The following is a 21803-nucleotide window of genomic DNA, read 5'->3' on the forward strand; positions in this document are numbered from 1 at the left end:
AGCGCCCAAGAAACCCACCCCCTGCACACCCCCGAAGTGCCAAGGCTGGGGAGAACGTAACCCAGATGCCCCATTCCAGGGGGACCTAGACCAGCCTGGATTCCCCAAAGCCTCCTCTTCCCCAGATCCTCACTGGGGTGGGTGGTCACGGCAGCCCAAGGCCAAGGGCAGGACCTGGACACTGAACTGTTAAGGCCCACACCCAGGACTGAGCACACACCTGCCCCCTGCTCGCCACCACAATCAGCGCAGCCCCGGGAAGCCCACACAGCTACTCTCGGGGACGACGGTCAGCCCTAAATGATTCCGGGGAGTTTGGGGAGGGGCACCCCTACCCGGCCAGGCCTTGGGGGTCTGCCTCCTGCATGGTCCAAGCTCAGCCCAGGACATCCGGAAGCTCGCAGCTGGGCAGGCAGCCCTGCCCTTCTCTCCCCACACACCCTGTCTCCTAATGAGCTGGTTAATTAGCTGCTAGGCAGGGGTCAACAGCTCTCTCCCGCTGACATAAACCCTGTTTGTTTGATCGATTCGGGCTTCGTGGCATTTGCTCCCGGGGACAGAGAGGACACTCTGTGTACATGGTGGGAAGGGACAGTCCTCCTGGGCGGGGCTGTAGGGCTGGGACAGTCCTATTTCTGGGCCACGAGGGGTCTCAACCCTTTGTCTGGTCCTCCCCTTGTCTGATGCACGGGAGGAGGTGGGAAGAGAGGAGCCGGGGCTCTCACATCCCCTCACCCCTCGCCAGCACACCTTCTCCCCAGGACGGAGCCCCCGGTGACTTTCTGTAGCCGCTCACCCCAGGCCTGCCGATCCTCTGAGCCATCGGGTGGGGAGGGCAGGCACTGACAGCCCATCCATCTCCCTGAGCCCAGCGCAAACAGTGAACCGTGCCCAGGGTGAGGCCCAGGGTGAGGCGCAGGGTGAGGCGCAGGGACGGCGGCCCCGGACCCTGCAGGCCAGGCTTGTACCCCTTGCAGCTGGGTGCTGGACCCCCAGCGCTGTCTCACTGGCTGCCTGGGGGCCGTGCAGGAGGCTGGGAGGCAGGCCCCTTGCCTCTCCTGTGTGGGCTCTTTCTCTAGGGGGGGCCACAGCCTGGGGCGTCCAACCCTCCACTTCCCCACCCAAGAAAGTGACAAACGCTGGTTCCCAGGTGCACACCGAGGGCCCTCTGGGGCCTGATTCTGGGAGGCAGAGTCCCCAGCTTCCCTGAAAACAAGAGCCATGGCCTGACCCCCCTCCCCTCCAAGCACAAAGACGCAGGGCATGGAGAGGGGATTTTATTGTGTAAAGAGGCCGATTGTACAGAGCAAAGATTGTACGGACACAGGTGGGGTGAGGGAGACCAAGAAGCCGGAATCAGGAGGATGGGGCGTTGGTATCCTGGTCCCCCTCCCCGCAAGTCATCAGGTGGTGGGCAGGGGCAGGGAGGACTGATCAGCTGTCCCCTGCCCCCATTCCCTCGCCCCCATTACTGTACAAGAGCCAGCCAGGCTATATTCACTGACCCAGAAGAATATAGCAGGAGACCCTCAACACCCCACTCCAAATCCCTAAAATGCGCGAGGTCCCCTCATCTGGCTTTCGGTGCCTGTCAGCCCCCAGCCTCCTCCACAAGCAACCTGGTCACCCTCCTTCTTCCCGGGGTCCTGGCAGCGAGCCGGGCCTGGACCAGGTGGTTTCAGGTGAGGAGGATTGGAAAGGCCCCCCTCCCCCTGCCCAGGTGCCTCAAGGGGGCGCCCAAGACTCCCTCTTGGGCAGCCCACTAGGGCAGAGGGCTGGGCAGCTCAGGAGGCAGGCGGGCACTGAGGGTCAGCACAGAAACGGGTCCCGAAGGGGAGCCAGAGTGAGGCGGGCCCCTGGTGGAGGGCTGCAGTCCTGGAGACAGAAAGTTCCTCTCAATCCAGCCTGGAGGCAGGGGGGCCCCCCACCATCCCAGCCACAAGGGGCCTCCTGGCTCTGCCACTCAGGACTCAGCCACTCAAGCCCCAGCCCTGACCGTAGTAATTTAAAGCTCAGAATGGTGGGTGGGGGGGAACATCGGGGGACCAGGGTCCCCGCCTTCCCCTGGTCCCTGCCCCTTGCAGGCTTCCATCTTCACACCCGCTGGATCTCAAACAGCTTCACGTCTGTGTCGTACCAGACAGGTGGGTCCACGTTCCTGCAGAGGGAGTGGGTCGTCACCCAGGTGCCGGGAGGCCTTGCAGGAAAGACTGGGGAGGAACGAGGCTGTCGTCCTCCCACCCTGATGTTCTCTGCCCCCTGCCCCTGGGGAAGTGGGTGCCCACCCTCCACCAGACAAGACCACCCTGGCTGACTGTCTTGACATGAACCCCACTACCCTAGTGGGGCACAGCCCCACTGAGCTGACCCTCGGGTGGACACCAGACCCACCCAGGCCGGTAACGGCCCCACCCCCAAGGGGCCCACCTCAGATAGATGACGCCCCACATGTAGGTGCGGAACCACATGGCCGTGCCCGAGTTGGCCTGGTACTTGCGGATGAGGATGGGGTGGGGCACGGGCAGCAGCCCCACCAGGGTGCCGTGTTGCAGGAACCGCAGGATCTCTGACTCGTCCGTCAGGCCCCTGCCAGGGAGAGGAGGGTCTCCAATGTGCCCACTCTGAAGGTCAAGGGGAGCAGAGGGCTCACCCTGGACCCCCGAGGCCCGTACTCCCGGCCACACCCGCAGCGCAGCCTGGGCTGGCCCCTCAGAGCCCAGCCCGCCCAGCCCCGCCCCCAGCCTCACTTGTCAATGCAGATCTTCTCCACCTGGGGAACCAGCACCTGCAGCAGCCTCATGATGGTTTGCAGCGGCAGCTTCGACTTCCAGGAGAGGACCTGGGGGAGGGACTGGGGTTCCTGGGCTGGCAAAACAGCCCCCAGAGGCTGTGGCATAGGCTTGACCCCCGACCTGAAACCATGGGCTCCCCGAGGCAGAAGGCATCCCCGCTCATCACAGCAAGGGCCTGGCACGGGGCAGTGCCCGTACACAGTGACTGCTATTCATGGGAGGAGCCGGGGCCTCTCCCTGAGCAGGTCCTGTGTGCCAGAAAGTATCCCCCCCTTTGATCCTCACATGGCACGATGAAGTAGGGACCTTCTCTGTCCCCGTGCAAATGCAATTAGTGGTGAGCTCAGGAATCATGTAAGGGAGTGGGCAAGTGATTTGGGGAAGGAAGTTGGAAAGGGTGATTTACTAAGAAAGGGCTGTGGACAACTGAAGCTTAACCCTGCTGGGGAACAAACTCTGGGACAGTGTAGACAGAGGAAGCCAGAGAAGCCAAGGTCATGAGACAGGACTGACCCCTAACCTGACCCGGGCCAGCCCTTGGATTTGGACCCATTCCCATCCAAGCCTCTCCTGAGCTGTTCCCAGGGCCAGGAGCCCCGGACCCACCCCCGCACCTTGTACCGTCTGTCCCACCCTCACCCACTCCGACGTCGGGCTCCACTGCCCACCGGCTGATGCGCTGGACAGTCGCCGCTGCTCCCGCCACGCCTGGCTGGGCTCCTGGTCCCGGGGAAGGAATAAGAGAGAGGGATGTGGGGAGAGGGTGCAGGGGGGTGGGGAGGGCAATGAGGTCTCCCCATTGGCCCATGTTGCAGGGAGGGGGCTCACTCCCAAAGCAGGGGATAGCCCAGCCCAGCACCTTTGCCCTGGGCCCCAGGCCCTGCCTGACCCTGCCCAGCCCAGTGACAGGTTTAGGGCCAGGAGCTGACTGAGCAGACCAGCCCAGCCTAGATAAGGCTGACGGGTGAGGAGTCTCAAGGCCAAGGGATCGAGCCCGTGACCAATAAACAAGGGAGGGGCCTGTGAAAGGCCCCCCATCCCCAGAGAGTCATCAGTGCCAAGCCTGACGCCCTGGGCACTGGGTACCTGCCCCTCTGCTGCACAGTGCTCCGGCCCGGCCTACACCTTGGAGGCCAGGGAGAAAGGGGAAGCCCAGCCTCGCCACCCAGCCCCGCCAGGAGTCCCCACACCGACCTCCGAGGCTGGGCTGCACTCTGCCGAGTTCTGCTGGGGTGCAGGCTCCAGGGATCGCAAGGTACCATCCTCTGACACCTGGGACTTCTCCGTCAGCTTCTCGATGCCTGGGCGGTGGGGTGGGGAGCCGTGAGGACTCCTGCCACAGTGCTTCTCCTAGAAAGCCTCTGCCTGGGGCCGGCCCCGAAAGTCTCCAACTTCCCCCCACTTCACAGATGCTGTGCCAGACCCCCCAACGCTCAGCCCCAAGGCCCGGTCCCCCCACCAAGCTGCCCCGCCCGGGCTCCCCGTACCTCCACCCCAACCCTTGCCGCCACTGCACAGCACCCTGCCCCTCGCCAGCACCGGACCTGGGGTGGCCACCAGGCTGGCCTTGAGGGTGCCCGGCTCGGCGGGGGCAGCGGGGTGGGAGCCCTCCATAGACACGCCCTCCTGTGAGCTGGTGCGGGACAAGGCCTCGGGAGCCCGGCGGCGCCGCTGCAGCGCCTTGTGGATGGTGGGCGGGTCAGTGGGCAGGTTGGCCAGCTGGTGGAAGACACTGCGCTTTCGGATGATGGCGTAGACTAGGTTGGAGTTGCCTGTGGGGAGGAAGCGTGTCTCAGGGAGGCCCCCTCGCCACCCCCTTCACCTGGGCGTCTTCCTGGGAGGGGGAGTTTGGAGGACAGGAGGGTGTCTACCGCAGGGGGAGGCAACAGCACAGGGCACAGATGAGAGGGAGCCAGGCAGGGCTGGCACCGGGCAGCGTCTGTGGTCTGAGGCTACACCGGGATGCTACCTTTCGGGAAAAGAGCTTCTGGGCTGAGCTCCGCCCCTGCCCCTCCCTGGTACCTTCCGGACCCTCTCACCACCCAGCACTAAGGGGTAACAGCTGGCAGAGTGGGGCGGGCCCAGCGTGTCAGTGTCCCACCAAGCCAGCTGTTCAATATTTTGACTGTCCCCCAAGTCAGGTCACCGGGAAGAAGGACGATATGGCGTGTGCCTGTGCTCTTTCGCCCACACTGAACGCCCTTGGCTCCCGGGGAGATAAAAGACGCTTTTATGGGCCTTCAATGCCCCGTCCACCGCTCTGGTCCCTGCCTCTCACCACCCTGCTCTGCTTCCACTTCAACACATCTCACCCCAGGGCCTTTGCATACACTGTGCTCCCCCCATGTTTTTCTACCCCTCCCCACCCCCATTCACCCCTCATAGATCAGTGCAAATATTACTTATTTGGGAAATAATAACTGCTGACATTTAGTTCACCAGGCAAGTGCTAAGTGCTTTTCTGCGATTATTTTACTTAATCTTCCCAACATCCTCTGAGATGGAGACGCTGGGAATTATCATTATGACCATCTTACAGATGAAGAAACTGAGGCTCAGAGAGGTTATGTGCACACAGTCACAGAGCTAAGTGGCAAGGCCCTAACTGACACCAGGCAGCCCAGCATCTGTGACACCCAGCAGGACCATGCCACTCTGCACTTCCCTCTCAACAGATTTAAGATGGCCTGTTTGTCTGGGTGACCATCTGTTTGAAGTCCCGCTCCGTGCTCCCTCCCCAGCTATGAGCCTCACGGGGCAGAGGGCACTCTGCTTTGTTCCCCAGTGAATCCCCTGCACCTGGCACAGGGTTTGGTATGCAGTAGGTGCTCAATAAATGCACGCTGGACAAACAAACACGGGGGTGGAGGGCTGTGCCCTCCTCAGAGGGGGAGGTGTCCTCACCCACTGCCCACTCTGGTTCCTGCCCCCGAGGCCAGGCCAGGGGCTTGGACCGGTGCCTCACCGTCAAACTGGTACTGGATGATGTTGTTGAAGACCTCCAGGAGGAAGAAGACCAGGTGGTGGTTCTGGGCGGCAGAGAAGAGGAACCAGGTGGTGGAGAAGGCCTCCAGCAGGTGCAGCAGCTTGTTGGCGGCCACCATGGACAGGCTCTTGAGGTAGGGGGACACTGCAGGGGAGGGGTCGGCTCACTCCTGGGGCCCCCGCCAACCACCCCAGCACATCCTGGGCCTGGGTGGGACACGATGCTACTGCTCCCACACCCTCCCTGCCCCCTGCCTGTGAAGTCCCCCGAAAAGTCAGGAAAACCAAGCGCCAGAGGCTAAAGCCACACTGGCCATGCCTCCTGCAGAGCCCCAGGGCTCCACCCCGGCCCCTCCCCTGTGGACAGCCGCCGCCGTTTACAAAGCCACTCACACACTCCATCTCCCCGACTCCTCCCCGCATCTGAGAGGGAGGTGGACAGAGAGGAGACCATCCCCATTTTACAGATGAGGAAACTGAGGCTCAGAGAGGTTCATAAACTTGTCCCAAGTTCTCCAGTTATAAAATGATTGGGCAGGGATACAAACACAGGATCTTTAACTCTTTCTAGAACATCAAGCTGGGAATTCCTTGGCGATCCAGTGGTTAGGACTCCGAGCTTCCACTGCAGGGGGCCCAGATTCGATCCCTGGTCGGGGAACTAAGATCCCACAAGCTGCACAGTGCAGCCCAAAACTAAAAATATTATTTAAAAAAATTTGAATAGAATGTCAAGCTGATATTCCATATATAATTAGACAGAGATTTTCTGCACAGCCTGTGAAGGGGGAGTCGGAGATGCGAGGCTGCACACGGCTTGAAGTCACAGATTGATCTGTGTGTTTCCTTGCCCTGTGCCTTTCTCCCTCAGGATGGGGCAGGGTTGGTGGCTACCTTGCTCACAAATGCATTCTCAGTGAAGATTTGTGGGGTGGAGCCAGTGATGGAAGGTGAGATTCTGGCCCCAGAACTCACAGTCCAACGATGCAGCTAGAGGTCGCCAAGGCCCTACAACATCCCACCCACCCTGGAGTCCAAACCGGACCACGGAGAAGTCATCCCCTCCCATTCAGGACCTTCCTCTCCAAAAAGCAGCCACGCAGAAGTCATGCCGCCCCAGCCCTGGGCCCCGACCTTGCTGGGTCCCGTGCCCCTGTCAGCCTGAGCACCCCCCCAGCAAGGAGGCAGCCACCTACAGCCCTTGCTTGTGGGCGGGGCCCTCATCCGAACCTGCGCAGTCCAATACCTCAGCCCCAAGCCACACGTGGCCATTAAGTGCTAGAAACGTAGTCCTAATGGACGTGTGCTGCACACATGGAACACACACACAAGATTGGGAAGACTGCATTCAAAAACGAATGTAGAACATCTCAATAATTTTGTATTCTGGTTACATACTGAGATGATGGTATTTTGGATACAAGAGATTAAATTCCATATATAATAAAATTATTGTCACCTCTCTTTTTCTTTCCTTCTTCCTTTTTAATATGGCTACTAGAAAACTAACCAGTACATACTTGGCTGCCCTAATATTTCTATTGTACCCAGCCGGTTTGAACCTGGGAGCCAGCGGCAGGGCAGCCTGTGGCCTGGCGCCCCCTTGTGGTGAGCATGGGGAAGGCGGGCTCTGGGGCCCCCTACCGTTGACGACGATGGTGAGCAGACAATCGAAGAGGGGCTGCAGCCGCTGGTGCCCGCTGGTGATGATCTTGTGGAAAACCTGTGCGGGGAGGCAGAGGAGCAGCCATGGGGTCCCTGGCGCCTCCAGACTCAGCCGAGGGGACGTTACACCACACCCCCAGGTCCTGACGGGAGCTCCCTCACCACAATGAGCAGGTCGGCGTGGGTGCCGGTGAAGACCGGGATGTCCATAGGCACGCGCACTGAGTAGGGCTTGTTCAGCCGCACCCCGAAGTTCCGTTCGCCGCTCAGAAGCAGCAGGATGAAGACGCCGATGTGCATCAGGCCCACCCGAGCTGCGGCACGTGGCATGGGAGGGGTCACCACGCTGGGTGGGGAGGGGAGGAAAGGAGCCCAGGGCAGGGACCCATCTTGGGGGTAAAGGGAGAAGCCCTTCCCGGGAGGTCGGGGCACCAGGCCTGAGCTGCTGGGAGGCAGGACAGACTGGCCGAAACTGCCCCTCCGCGAGGAACCCCCCAGGGATCCTCAGCCCACCCCAGCCTTACATTGATCTGCTCGGGCATCGTTGAGGAAGTAGAGGATGGGCACCAGGATATCCAGCACATCACTGCTCTTCAGCACAAAGAAGAGGAATTTCTGGGGGGAGGCGGAGACAGATGGGCAGAGTCAGGGGGAGGGGCAGCTCTGCCCCACCCTCTCCCTCTGCCGGGAGCCTCCCCAGACGCTGTCCCCATCCCCGAGGCAGACCACTGCCCGCCAGCCTGGGCCCCCGAGGCCGGCCCACCTTGTTGAAGTCGCAGAGCTTCCAGAAGAGGACCAGCAATTCCTGGTGGAACTGGATCTTCTTGGTGGAGTTGGGCAGGTAGGTCTGGAGCAGGGGGTTGGAGAGCAGCCGGGCTATGCCCTTGAGGATGAACTGGAAGTCCTGGGTGGGGGAAGGGCAGGGGCCTGTCCAGTCCGGCTCCCTACAATCCAGGCTTCCTGGCCAGGCCTCCCACAAATGCCTCCGAGCCCCCCCAGGGCCTGATCCCACCTCTAGAGCCTGAGGGGCCCAGATGCCAGTGTCATCAACAGCTGTCCTGGGGGCAGCCCCTCAGAAGCTGGGTCCAGGGCAGTTCTAGAGAGCACCCCGCCCCTCCACCAGACCACAGGCTCCCCATCTGCTCTTAGTGACCTCCTCACGTGCACACTGGACTCCTGCCCTCCTGGACTCCTTGTTGACAGGTGACATCCTTCCACCCCTCCCCATCGCCCTGTGACACGTGAGGAGCATTCTATCCTCAGAGAGCTGTCATTCACTGAGCACCTGCTGCCTGCTGGACTGTGCTCTCAACTAATTCTCACTACAAGGCAAGGGCACAGTTACTGTCCCCATGTCATAGTTGCAGAGGTTAGAGCTCTGGGAGCACAGGAACCTCCCCCAACGTCACAAGACACAGGAACTCAGGTGTGACTGGCCTTTCCATCCACTGTCATTCCCCCACCAAACCTGACATCAGAGCCACCTCCTCCTGGAAGTCTTCCCAGCTACCCTCACCCAATTGAGGCCATCAGCCCTTTTCTGAGTCTCAAGACCCTCGCGGTCCTGCCATCACTACTTCACCTGTGGTGGCCTGAGTCCACGGGGACCGTGGTTCCTTCATATAGGGGTCAGGACTCTCCCTACCCCCATCTCATCTGCATCCCCTCACACCCTGCAAGGCCACAACCTTTGTGGAGGGTGGGCGATCAAGGACCCACAAGAGCAAGAGCATCGTTGGACTCACCTCCTCGCGATGGATGCGGGACAGGTAGTTCACAAACAGGTTCTCGGGCCCTGGAGGCTGTAGAGGGCGGAGCCTGGGGTGAGCAGGTGCCTTCACCCCCTGCCCCTACGCCAGGCCTAGGCAGTGCAGCAGTACCCCCTCTGACCCCAGATACCCCCACGAGGTGCCCACTGGATATCCTTTGCCCAGCTCCGCTAGAGGGGGTGCCGCCCGCCCGCAGCCCGGCAGGGCGGGCTGCCCTCCCTCCCCCGTCCTTACGTCAGCATCATCCAGGGCCGTGCCTGTGGTGGCGCCGTCCACGGTGGGCGTGGCGCCGTCCTGGTCCAGGCTGACAATGAGCACTTGAGCGGCTTCCTCCGCCAGGGGTTCCCGGTGGTCAGAGAAGAGCAGGTGGTTGTAGGGGATCCCGTAGCCCACCGGGTCATAGGCACACACGGTGTTGAGGAGGGAGGTGAAGAGGGGCAGGGCGTGTCTGCGGCAGGAGAGGAGGGGCGGGGCTTCAGAGACCCCACCCACCAGCCCAGCCCTCCCTCCGCCCCCAGCCGTGGCCAGGTGGGAGGGTCAGCCAGGCCAGCCCCCTCATTCCACAAGGGTTTCAGTGCCAGGCTGCCATCTTCGGGCCAGGGAGCAGAACCAGGAGTTCATCCCTTCCCACAAAGGAGAGACCCCTCCTCATCCTTGCCTGCATCTGGGACCCAGGCCAGGCTGGGCCAAGGCCAGAAGGAATTTATTACCAAGAGTGGGATGGCCAGTCCTGAGGGGCTCTTTGTAGGATAGCGTGCCCACACCCCTTAGATTTTTCACCCCCAGGGGTTGAAGCCTATTGTTTTTTTTAATTAATTTTAAAATTTATTTATTATTTATTTATTTATGGCTGCGTTGGGTCTTCGTTGCTGCGCGTGGGCTTTCTCTAGTTGCAGTGCGCAGGCTTCTCATTGTCGTGGCTTCTCTTCTTGCAGAGCACAGGCTCTAGGTGTGCGAGTTTCAGTAGTTGTGGCTCGCGGGCTCTAGAGTGCAGGCTCAGGAGTTGTGGCTCGCGGGCCTAGTTGCTCTGCGGCGTGTGGGATCTTCCCGGGCCAGGGCTCAAACCTGTGTCCCTTGCATTGGCAGGCAGATTCTTAACCACTGCGCCACCAGGGAAGCCCTTTAATTATTTTTTTAAATACTTTTTAGAGCAGTTTTAGGTTCACAGCAGAATTGAGAGGAAGGCACAGAGATTTCCCCCATGAAACCTCTGCCCCAACACGTGCACAGTCTTCCCCACTATCAACATCCCCCGCCAGGGTGGTCCACTTGTTACAGCTGTAGACCCTACATCGACATGTCATTTTCACCCAAAGTCCACAGCTTACATCAGGATTCACTTTTTTTTTTTTTTTCGGCCACACCACAGCTTGTGGGATCTTAGTTCCCCGATCAGGGATCGAACCTGGGCCCTCAGCAGTGAAAGCACTGAGTCCTAACCACTGGACCGCCAGGGAAGTCCCCAGGGTTCACTCTTGACGCTGTATGATCTACAGCGTTGGGCAAATGTATAAAGGACATGCCCCTGACGTTTCTGAGGGGCAGGTACCCTTCCTTGGGGCTTCAGAGAAGAGCTGGAGGGCCCACAGGGAAGGCGGGCTTCCCCTTGGGAGGCAAAGCATGTGCCCCATGCCCCAGCCCCCAGGCCACAGAATGACTCCGTTCAGAGATTTGTAAGCTATCAGAGGTCAAGCTCCTCATCTTACAGATGAGGAAACTGAGACCCAAGGGGGTTAATCAAGCGGCAAAGTGGCCATTTGCCCCATAATGCTGGTGAGAAAGAAAACTCTGGCCAGCTTTTGACCGTGCCTGGTGGAGGGAGTCACCTGGGTTCTCGCTCCTTCTGGGAGCTGGGGGCTGGGGTGGGGGAAAGGGGCAGCCAGCCAGCAAAACCTGAAGGATGAGGCCTGCCATGTGGGAATCAGAGTCTAGAAGAGGGTGAACCATGACACTGAGGAGCACTAACCCCTGTGCAGCCGGCGCACAGCTGGAGCTGCACAGCTGGAGCACGTGTACCTGCTCTAAATACTCAATCCAGCCATGGGACACCTCCATGTGCTCCTATGCCCCCCACTGCCCATAAATGCCCCCATGTGGGCGGGGCTCCCCCCCTTCAGGGTATTTATCAAGCCCCCTCTCCACCCACTGAATAAACTGCACAGCCCAGGGAATTCCCTGGCGGCCCAGTGGTTAGGACCCGGTGTTTTCACTGCCGAGGGCCCGGATTCAATCCCTGGTTGGGGAACTAAGATCCCGCAAGCCCCACGGTGCGGCCAATAAAAATAAAATAAATTACACTGCCCAATACAAGCTACATGTAGCTATGGAGAGCTTAAAATGTGGCTGGTCTGAAGTGAGATGTGCTGTGAATGTAAACTAAACACTTGATTTTGAAAACTCACTATGAAAAGGGAATGCAAAACATTTCAATAGTTTTGTATAGTGATTACATGTTAAATGCTAACATTTCAGATATATTGGGTTAAATGAAATACATTATTAAAATTAATGTCACCTATTTCTTTTTTATTTTTAAAGGTCTCTACTAGAAATGTTTAAGTTGCATGTGTGGTTCACATTATTATATTTCTACTGGATAGCAGGGCTCTAGATGGGGGACCCAGGCATGGGTCATCCAGGGCCCCCCAATGGGACATGGGACAGAGCTGGCGTAAGGTGTGACTGTTCTTATAGGTCATCACCACGAGGGGGCAGCACATCCCCTCAAATAAGACTCACAGGGCTGGCAAACGGCCTCAGCGCCGGGCTGCCTGGAACCAAGAGGAGGAGAAATGGAAAGAAAGGCCAGGGGCCCCTCACCTGTTCTCTGTGGAACAAAAAAACTGCACCCATGGATTGACGCTGCTGCTGTCTGGAGCTGGGGGCAGGTACATGGCCTCAGAAAAGCACGTCAGCAGCAGTTTCAGCAGCTCCATCCTTGGGCAGGGAGGACAGAGGAGAGGGTTCAGTACCTGAGGACCGCAGTTCTCCTGTAGGAGGGCGCGCCCACCCTGCCCCGCCCCAGCTCAGGTCCCTGAAAAGAAATGACTCCATTTTATCCCTGTGAGGCTGAAGTTGGGTCACGAGCGGGCAGGGTCTCCTTGGAAGACCCCACGCGTGGTTCCCTCTCTGAACTGTGTGGGGGGCCAGGCCTGGGGTCCAGCTACTTCCTCAGCAAGCTCACCGGTTCATGTCGTGGTTGTAGTTGGGCTGGGGGGAGTGAGCAAAGCCCACACCAGCCTCCCAGATGTATTCGCAGCTGTCCAGAGAGTGGATGTCCTCTGCCGAGTCCTGGGGACAGGGTCAGAGAGAAATCAGGCCAACCCAAGCCCCCCGCTATCCTTGGGGGCAAAGACCCTCGTATTCTCCTAAAGACAGACCCTCAAAATGCCCCAGGTGCTAATGCACACGGGAAGAAATGAATGTTCTCAACCTCTTGAAAGCTCCTTTTCCTTCAGTCTGGTACTTGCCCAATCCAGTTTGAGACAGGGAGAGAGAGACAGGGAGGGAGCAGAACGGAATCAGGTGCCCCTGGTGGTGCGTGGGAGTGGGGGACGGAGAACGGTCAAGGTCCAGTCCACGGGTCCACGGGCAGTGAGAGGGCCAGGGCTCCTGTGTGTGAGCCCCACTCCTCCACCCACGGCCCAGGCCAAGACAATGGGTGCCTGTGCCCGATCTCCTGGATGCAGCGGGCAGGGCTGGGCACCAGCTGGCTCCCCTCCAGCCGTGCCAGCCACCGCCCCCTCCCCGGGACCATGCGTGCCAGGCAGCCCCACCTTCCTGGAGCAGCCCCTGCCCAAGGGAATGTCAAGCGGCCCCAACCTGGGACCAGAGCCCTCCTCGGCCCGGGGGGCGGGGATTGGGGGGCTCTCACCACGGTGCTCCTCCGGTGGCTCTGGACGGTGAAATCTGGGCAGAAGAGCAGATCAGCGACGGCCAGGAGCAGGGACTCGGCCAGGGGCCGCGCGTTCTCGTCATCGTCCTCTCCCTGCTTGGGACACAGCGCCTATAGGCCCCCTCAGTCGTAGCTGGCTAAGGAGAGGTGGCCCCAGGACTTGGAGGGGGGATGGGAGGAGGACGGGGTCTGGGCCCAGGCAGACACTCGCGGGCAGAGGGATGGAGGAAGAGGTGGGAGAAGGAACAGGAAGTAGACCCCTAATCACCCCAAACCTCCCAAGGCAGAAGCGGGACAGAGTGGGGAGCGGGGCTGGGACCAGTGAGGAGACCTTCCCACTGGCTGGGAGGGGACAGGTGAGTCCCCTAAACTCTAGAGCCTCAGCCCTGCTGGGAATCACTGCCCACCTCCCCACCCCCCTGCCAGTTGCTTGGACAGAAAGCCAGGGAGGGGGTGGGGCAGCGGGGGGGAGGGCCCAGCTGCCCTGCCCCCATCTCTGCCCAGCTGTAGAGGCAGAGACCCCCATGGGAGAGAAAGCGGGGGCTCAAGGAGGAAGAGCTGGCCCCCCTCCTCAGCAGCACCCGCACTGCCCCTACATCTGCCCTTCCCAAACCCCAGAAGAGGTCTGGAGGAATGTGGCCGGCCCTGAAGGGGCTCCTTCCCTGTCACCACAACTCCACCTCCCGCCCAGCCCCGGCCAGGTCCACAGACCGCTCCTCGCCCGGCCCCGGGCACTGTGGACCAGAAGAAGCCCCTCCAGTCAGGGTCCTCAAAGATGTAGGGCAGCACGCGGGTGAGCAGCCGGCTGCAGTTCAGGACAATCTGCTTCTCCTTCTCCGAATGGCAGCCGCTCTCAGCTCCCTGCACCAGCTTCTCAACAGCCTGCGAGGATGGGCAGAGAGGCACGCTGGCAGGGTAGGGAGTGGGGCCCTGGCACTTGGGGTCAGGCTGGGCACCCCAGGCTTCAGAGGGGGAGAGACAGTGGGGCCACCCTACCGGACCGCCTCTCCAGACAGGGTCAGCCAGCCCAGGAGGATGGGACATGGGCCAGGCAGCAGCTTAGAGCATCCTAGGAGCGAGACCCAGCCCACCACTCACTGGCTGAGATCTTGCTAAGTGACCAGCCATCTGGCCCTCAGTTTCCTCATCTGTAAAATGGCGACATTGACAGGACCAACCACACAGGTGAGCTACATGAGCTGACCTATGGAAAGTGTCACCCACAGGCAGCCCTCACAGGTGGCACTGGCACCATCACTTCCCCCAGAGCCCAGCCAGGGGGAGAAGTGAGTGAAGACTTGGGACCACTCCAACCTGGGTGGAGGATTTCCTGGGTGCCTTCCCTCTTGGACCACAGGGCTGGGCCAGCTCCAGCCTCCCTGGGAGGGTGGGAAATGCTCAGGTGGGAGTGGCAGTGAGGGCCAGAGCACCCTTCACCTTGTAGCACAGAGTGGCCAGGTTGGAGGGCGACTCCTCTCGCACTGCCCGGATCTCCGCTGCCGGCACCAGTGCAAAGACATCCTGCACCGAGGTGGCCGTGTCTGCCCAGAACTGGTCCCAAAAGGCGTCATCAGTGGCTTCCACGGGCTGTGGGGAGATACGGTATCCAGAGCTGCACGGTCTCTTGCCAGCAGGTCCACAGTTTGCCCACCCTTTAGCCAAGGGAGCCCCCGAAAGGGAAGCCCCCTACTCCATCCCTGCTGGTGCCAGGAGCCTTCCCACATGGGAGACATCCTTCAGCCACCATGAGCCCCGGGTGGCACAGGCAGGCTGGGGACACTTGACACAGATGGTCAGGGGCCAGCTGGACACTGAATCCAGTAGCCAAAGCCCAGCCCAGTCCCTGAGGGACTGTGTGACCCTGAGTAACTCACCATCCCCCTCTGGCAGGCCCTCCCCACCTGGGGGCCTCCCCAGGCCACACCCCTAAATCAAGTACCCAGGGAGGACAGCCAGGCTGTGCCCCTCCCCCTAGGAAGAAGCCCCTCCCCCTAGGAAGAAGACAAGGGGACATATGCTCATTTCCATTCACCCAGGCTGTCCCCTTGGCCCCAGCCTCCACCCTCTGCTGGTATACCCAACAGATGCCAAATCTAAAGGAGTCACCCCGCGGCTCTCTGACAACACCTGCTCCTCTCGGTACCCACCACCTGTGCTGCAGTTCAGGCCCCTCTGGCCAGGGCCCCACCTCCAAATTCACCCCCTCAATCCCACCTCCACGCTGTCCCCAACACGCATTCAAAACACAGCACCAGGGCTTCCCTGGTGGCGCAGTGGTTGAGAGTCCGCCTGCCGATGCAGGGGACGCAGGTTCGTGCCCCGGTCCGGGAAGATCCCACATGCCGTGGAGCGGCTGGGCCCGTGAGCCATGGCCGCTGAGCCTGCACGTCCGGAGCCTGTGCTCCGCAACGGGAGAGGCCACAACAGTGAGAGGCCCGCGTACCGCAAAAAAAAAACAAAAAAACACAGCACCAAAGGCATTGTTCCCTCAAAAAAGATCTTAGGGCTCGCCACTGCCTGCAGAGTCCAGAACTCGGCCAGAGAGTCAGCCAAGATCACACCTAAACACACATACAAGCCACACACGTGCACGTACACATACATGGACACATGTACATACACAAGTGTGCACAGATATGTGTGTGCACACACACCTGTATTTACTATCCCAACAACACAACCCTGCTGTATTTTCTCTTTGCCTTTGCCCAGACTGTCCCCTCTTCCCAGCACGCCCGCCCCTTCTAACACATCCCAAAGTCCCACCGGTCCTATCAAGGCAACATGCCTTCAACACACGTATGCCTTTTAAGTTATATAGTCGGTCATATAGACAACCAATTTGAATCATGGACTCCACTTCTAGAAATCTTTCCTGAGGAAATGGTCTGAGAAGTGCAGGTATGAGGATGTTTACTGAAGGGTTGATAACAGTGAAAAGTTGGAATCAACCTAAATAACCAACAACTGGGGAAATGCTTGAAAAGTTAAGGCACCCGCATACAGTGGAATATTACACAGCCATCGGAATCATGTCTTCAAAGAATATGAATGAATGGAAAATGCTCACAGTATAATGTTGTATGAAAAAGGCAAGATATAAAACTAACTATAGGGGACTTCCCCGGTGGCGCAGTGGTTAAGAATCCGCCTGCCAATGCAGGGGACACAGGTTCGAGCCCTGGTCCGGGAAGATCCCACATGCCGCGGAGCAACGAAGCCCGTACGCCACAACTACTGAGCCCACGTGCCACAACTACTGAAGCTCGCATGCCTAGAGCCCGTGCCCCACAACAAGAGAAGCCACTGCAATGAGAAGCCCGTGCACCACAACGAAGAGTAGCCCCCACTAGCTGCAACTAGAGAAAGCCTGCGCGCAGCAACGAAGACCCAACGCAGCCGTAAATAAATAAATAAATTTATTTTAAAAACCGGACTATAGGATGATCACAATTTTGTGTTAAATTATACAGGAATAAAAGCCTAGAAGAAAATGACAGAATGTCAACGGCAATTATCTCACGGGGTGGTTGTTCTTTTCTTTATATTTTTCTGTAAGCGCACGTATTACTATTTTTTCCTTTTGAATGTTCACCTGTTTGAGGGGCGTCCAAGACCCTCTTACCCTTCTGAATAGCACTTCCTGCAAGAGATCTTCCTGGGTTGCTCCAATCAACCTAGACTTTGGCCTTCTCTGAAAGGGCTGATAATGGGGCCCTGCTACCCCACCACAAACCCGCATGCAATATGCACCAGTCTTACCATCAGAAAAAAATATGAATCTTGTTAAAAAATAATTCTGTTCTCCGAAGCCGCTTCTTCCAAGAAGTCTCCCAGAGCTTGGACCAGCGGGCTCCCTCCCACCTTGGAACCCCCTCAGTCACTCATAGTCCCCAACAGGGCTGGGTGCGCTTGCCTGGAGGCCCCGCTAGTCCATCAGCCCTCCGTCCCTGACCGTGCACTTGAGGCCTATGTCAGACACTCAGCCAAAGCCTGGAATTAGTCCTAGAGAGAGATCCCTTCAGCCCCGCCACGGGGCAGAGCTGAGCACCAGTGGGGCTGCCCGAACTCAGGCCTGGCCACAAGCCTCCCCAGGGTCCAGGTTTACCCTAGCCCACCCCCCAAACAGTGCCCCCCTCTGAGGTACAGGGCAGCATGTGGCCATGGCCTTCAGGGCAGGCCCGGCACCAGGACGTGCTCAGTTCCAGAACTGGTAGAGCGAGTTAGCCGGGCAGAGAGGAACAAAGACCAAAGGAGGGTCCCTGGGGCTGGGGTTTGCTGGCCCACGTGCCCTCAGTCCAGACAGCTCTCTGACACTCCCTGCGATCCACGGGAAACACATCCCCGTGTGGGTGGCCGGGGTGGGAGTGGGGAAGGAACATCCCAGAAAACGTGCAGAGCCCCCCACCATCTGGGAGCACCTCTGGGATGCCACCTTCCCACCTCCCACACAGCCACTACCCCCTTAAAGGGGCAGACACTCATCAAGAGGAGCTGACCTCTGACCTAGTTCATCCGGTAAGTGTCACCTGGGGATTGAATTCAAAATGAGGAGAGAGCCTTGGGAGGGAACTTGGGAGGCCCCAGGGCAGCCCAGACCTGAAAAGCAGATGAAAGTCCCAGCTCTGGGAGCTGGCCTTGAACTTCAGGAGTGAAGACTTTCACCTCCCCCATCCCCAACTTGGGCCTCCCCACCTGGTCCCAGCTGCGGCTCAGACACTTCAGTTTGGTGACCACTACCTGACCATACCAGGCTAACCTGATGCTACAGGTCCTGCCAGGGTCACTGGAACTTTTGTTGGAGGGGGGACATGGCTTAGCCCCTGCCTCAGTTACCCCAGCTGGGCTCCACCCAACGCAAGGAAGCTTCTAAAATCCAAGCCAGTTTCTTTGCTGGAGGTGGGCAGGCCCATGCTGCCAGGGGCACTGAGCTACCCTGGCGGGAAACCAGATATTCTTAGCATAGCTTTACCAGGACCTGCTCAGACCAAAGCCCCTGCCAGCCTGGGGGACCAGCTGCATCTTTTGAACCTCTCTGGTGGTGGGGAGAAGGGAAGGACCAGCAACGCTCTAGCCTGCTAAGGGTGACCTGTACCGGAGGACTGTGTCACAACGACATACACACACACGTACATGTGCACACATGTAAACATGGACCCACCCGGTATCATCTGACCTGTGGCAAACAATCTCCAAATGGGCAGGATCTAGGAGAGGGTCCCGGGTCCAGGAATGTGACCCGCCAGGGCCCCACCCACACCAGGAAAGGCTCCGGAAACACAGCCAAAGCTGCTGGCCCTCAGGACCAGGGTCAGGCCTAGCCCCAGGCAGGAAGAAAACAGGATACAGCACAGGAAGGCAGGGAAGGCCGAGCGGTGGCAGCTCCGGCCGAGGCCACGGGAAAAGGTGCTGGGTCTGTTTGTCTGCTGCCCAGAGCAAAAATCTGTGTTCACAGCACAGCCTCTGAAGGCCTGGGACAGGAAGACACCTTGTGGACACAGCTGGCCTGAATCTCCTTGGGGACACCGAGTGGCAAGGTCTGGAAACGCCATCTCGGATCTGGTCCCGTCTCTTGAGCTGCCAAGCCGGGTCACTACATAGGGCAGGTGGCCTCATTCCTGAGGCCCCCTCCCACCTGCAGGGCCCAGGGCCCTCCAGAGGGAGACCCAGGCTGGTCTCTGGCTCCAGTCCTGTCCCAAGCCAACTCACTGTCCCCAGCTGGGAAACGAGACAGCACCATCTCAGTCAGCCCTGTCACAGGGCCACAACCAGGGAAGGATGGAGACGCACTGTATTTTGGGGAGGGGACCGGAGCATGTAGGAATCTCGTCCACGCAGATCCTTTGGGACGTGGCCCTGCTGGCCTGGCAAAGGACCCTGGCTGCTGAGGCTACAGCCCATACCTCGTTCCTCCAACCAGGTGTTCCCCCCCCACCCCAGGTAGGTAAACATGGAGGCCTCCCTCCCTTCCTCTCCCTAGGGCCCCGCACTGAGAGGCTGGCCCACCTGCCACCCTCAGATGCAAGCGCCAGAAATAACCAGGAGCCATGGGGGAAGGGGCGAGAAGCAAGGCCTGGTTTCCATCAAACGCCTCTCAGCTGGGGCTGGACTCTCCGGCCAGGCTGTTTGCCGGGCTCCTGACCTTTCTCTTGTGGGATTGAGAGAGTGTGGGACCAGAGGCCTGGTCTCTGCAGCTGTGACCAGCTTGCTGTGGGGAAATGGCTCCCCTGAACCCACTCTAATTGCCTAGAGCCAGAGACAGCTCTGGGGGCGGGCGTAGGAGGAAAGTCCCAGATGGCGGCAGGTCCTGACTCCCTTGAAAGCGGGGGATCTGAGGAGTGAGAGCTGGGCATCTCTGTGGCCAGAGCAGCCTGGCTCCAAGAGTGAGGAGAGAGGGGTGGGCAGGGAAGAAGGCTTGCTGGGGCCAGGTCCTTGCGCTGGGGGCAAGGAGGTGGCCTCCGTGCCACTTGTGGACTCAGGGGAGTGTGCAAGCATGGCCTAGGGTGAAAGATACCCTCAGGTATCAAGGGCAGCCTAGACTGTTCTTAGCCCTGACCCAGAAAACAGAGGGTACCTGCAAACACAGCCAACCCCACCGCTGGGCCTCAAAGGGGGAGCCCCCTGGAGCAGTGGTCCCCAGCTGGGAACCTGGATTCCATAGAGCTGGGAGCAGGTCCCCTTGCCAGGCTGCAGCGCTGCCCGCCACTCTGCGTGTTCCCAGCAAGACCTGGGCCTTCCCTGGCCTTGGGCATCGACCTGGGCCCAGCGAGGCCGCTGCCGCTGCCGCGAACCAGCTGTTTCGCGGATCCGGGAGGGCGCCGGCCGGCTTTGTTTGCATTGAGTCAGCCGGGTCTGTGCCTCCGGCACCCGCGGGCACCGAGGGGCAGGGAGGAGAGCAGGGAGGTGTTTTGGGGCGGGGGAGGAGGCTGGAGATGCGAGGCTGGAGGGGCTTGGGGGGCAGTGGACAGAGGGGAGGACAGCGGCGACGCCGGCTTGGAGAGTAGACACACGTCAGCCTAAGGTGGCAGCAGCAGCTGCGGGAAAAGGGATGTTCCCGGGAGAGAAGGCCGGGGGTGGGGGCTAGGGGATGGAGCCCTGGGATACAGGCCAAGGGGTCTCGCTCCGGCCCTGGCCTCAGCGTCACCCTCCTGGCCATCTGGTCCCCCTATCTCCCGGCAAGCCAAGTTCTTGCAGCCCCCCAGCCCTGCCCAGCCCCCAGCCCGGCAGGTGGGTGGGGAGGCCGGGGGCCCCGGGCGCACCTGCGTCTTGGTGGTGAGCTGGATCACCGCCTTTCGGAAGTTCAGCTTGGAGTCCGCCGACCCCATATCGCTGGAGCCCGCTCCGGCCCGGCCCTGGCCCTGACTCCCGCCCGGGCCCCGGCTCGGTATCCAGCTCCAGCTCCGCGGGCCCAGCTGCTCTCGCAGGAGCGGACCGGCGCACCCCACCCGCTCGCCCGGCGTCGACCCCGCCCCCTCCTGGCTCCTCCTCTCCGGGCTCCGCCCGCCGCACCTGCCGCTCCCCGCACCGCCCATTCCCGGCTCCCGGGGTCTGCCTCTCCGATCCACAGCTGCCCCACTCCCCGGGTCTTTCCCAGCCGGACCGGTTGCCTCTGCGACCTTTCTTCTGCGTGGCAGCGTTATCCCCCCTCGGTCTCTCCCATTTCCACCCAGCCCCCGGGGCCCGCAACCCTCCCAGCCTCCCGTCCCCTGCCCCCATCCTCACCATTGGTCCCCACGCCATCACTGGGCCCACACTTTCAAAGCCAGCCCTCTCCCGTTTCTTCCTTGTCAGTCCCTGTACTCGCATTCTGAGCACCCTCTCTTTTAGTTCCCCTTTTTCTGACCTGTCAAACCCACATGTCCAGACGGCCCGGCTGTTACTGCAGTCACCAGCCCTCAGCCTTCCGTTCTGTAGAAGAGAAGCCCTGATTCAGTGCCCCTGCTCCAAGAAAGCAGCTCCGCGGTCTAATGAGAGCGAGAGGTCCCTCCAGGTCCCACAACTCCTTTCTGGCCACCTGTGTCCCAGACAACCCATTTCAACAAATAGGTTGAGGGACTAGTACTTGCCAACACTGTGGCAGGGGCGGGGGCGGGGGGGCTTAAGCAACAGGGTCTGCCCCTTAAGAGCAATTAGCTAGGGAGAGGGGCAAGGAAGGAATCAGCCATGGCCCGGCCCCGTGAGGCTTTGGCAGAGGCAGCCCAGTAATAACAGCGACAACATCTCTTACACAGCAAAGGCCCACCTCTGAGATAGGCATTATACCCATTTTACACTAGGGGAAACTGAGGCTCAAAGCGGTTAAGTGGTCCAAAGTCGCTTTGACAGAGGCAGGCCAGTAATAACAGTGACAACATCTCTTACACAGCAAAGGCCCACCTCTGAGATAGGCATTATACCCATTTTACACTAGGGGAAACTGAGGCTCAAAGCGGTTAAGTGGTCCAAAGTCGCTTTGACAGAGGCAGCCCAGTAATAACAGCGACAACATCTCTTACACAGCAAAGGCCCACCTCTGAGATAGGCATTATACCCATTTTACACTAGGGGAAACTGAGGCTCAAAGCGGTTAAGTTGTCCAAAGTCACATAACTGGTAAGGAACAAAGCCAAAAAAAGCAAATTCAACTCTGGCCCCAAAAGAGGCTGCATTTTGTCAATAATATCGTCTTGCATGGTGTGTCTGGAAGCTTCTAGAAAT

At 59.7% G+C, this 21803-nt stretch overlaps 1 protein-coding gene across 2 annotated transcripts; it reads right to left on the reverse strand.

The window, feature by feature from the left end:
* Positions 1-1341: 1341 nt before the first annotated feature.
* Positions 1342-20504, reverse strand: HID1 (HID1 domain containing). Of its 2 annotated transcripts, none has more exons than XM_082860015.1 (19): positions 20366-20504; positions 14544-14693; positions 13818-13988; positions 13086-13199; positions 12396-12502; positions 12032-12148; positions 9446-9659; positions 9188-9244; positions 8206-8346; positions 7967-8057; positions 7605-7756; positions 7422-7500; positions 5758-5922; positions 4337-4564; positions 3981-4093; positions 3432-3512; positions 2748-2839; positions 2428-2586; positions 1342-2158 (listed from the first exon to the last, which is right to left on the reverse strand). In XM_082860015.1, the coding sequence occupies exons 1-19, from the start codon at positions 20429-20431 to the stop codon at positions 2095-2097; spliced, it is 2361 nt and encodes a 786-aa protein (XP_082716141.1). In that variant the 5' UTR covers positions 20432-20504; the 3' UTR covers positions 1342-2094. The 2 variants fall into 2 exon arrangements, with proteins under 2 accessions (XP_082716141.1, XP_082716142.1); XM_082860016.1 differs by having other exon boundaries at positions 13086-13202.
* Positions 20505-21803: the final 1299 nt, after the last annotated feature.

The sequence above is a fragment of the Leucopleurus acutus genome (assembly GCF_964270905.1).
Source record: "Leucopleurus acutus genome assembly, chromosome: 19".
NCBI classification, from domain to species: Eukaryota; Metazoa; Chordata; class Mammalia; order Artiodactyla; family Delphinidae; genus Leucopleurus; species Leucopleurus acutus.

What these genes read in the sequence shown, in the direction of transcription:
- HID1 (XM_082860016.1), bottom strand. Translation starts at nt 20,431, where the DNA reads ATGGGGTCGGCGGACTCCAAGCTGAACTTCCGAAAGGCGGTGATCCAG. An exon ending in GCCCAGCCTCGGAGGTCGGT is followed by an intron (nt 3,513 to 3,980) that starts GTGGGGACTCCT and finishes CCCCGGGACCAG; the next exon opens with GAGCCCAGCCAGGCGTGGCG. An exon ending in GGAGCCCGACGTCGGAGTGG is followed by an intron (nt 2,840 to 3,431) that starts GTGAGGGTGGGA and finishes TCCCTCCCCCAG; the next exon opens with GTCCTCTCCTGGAAGTCGAA.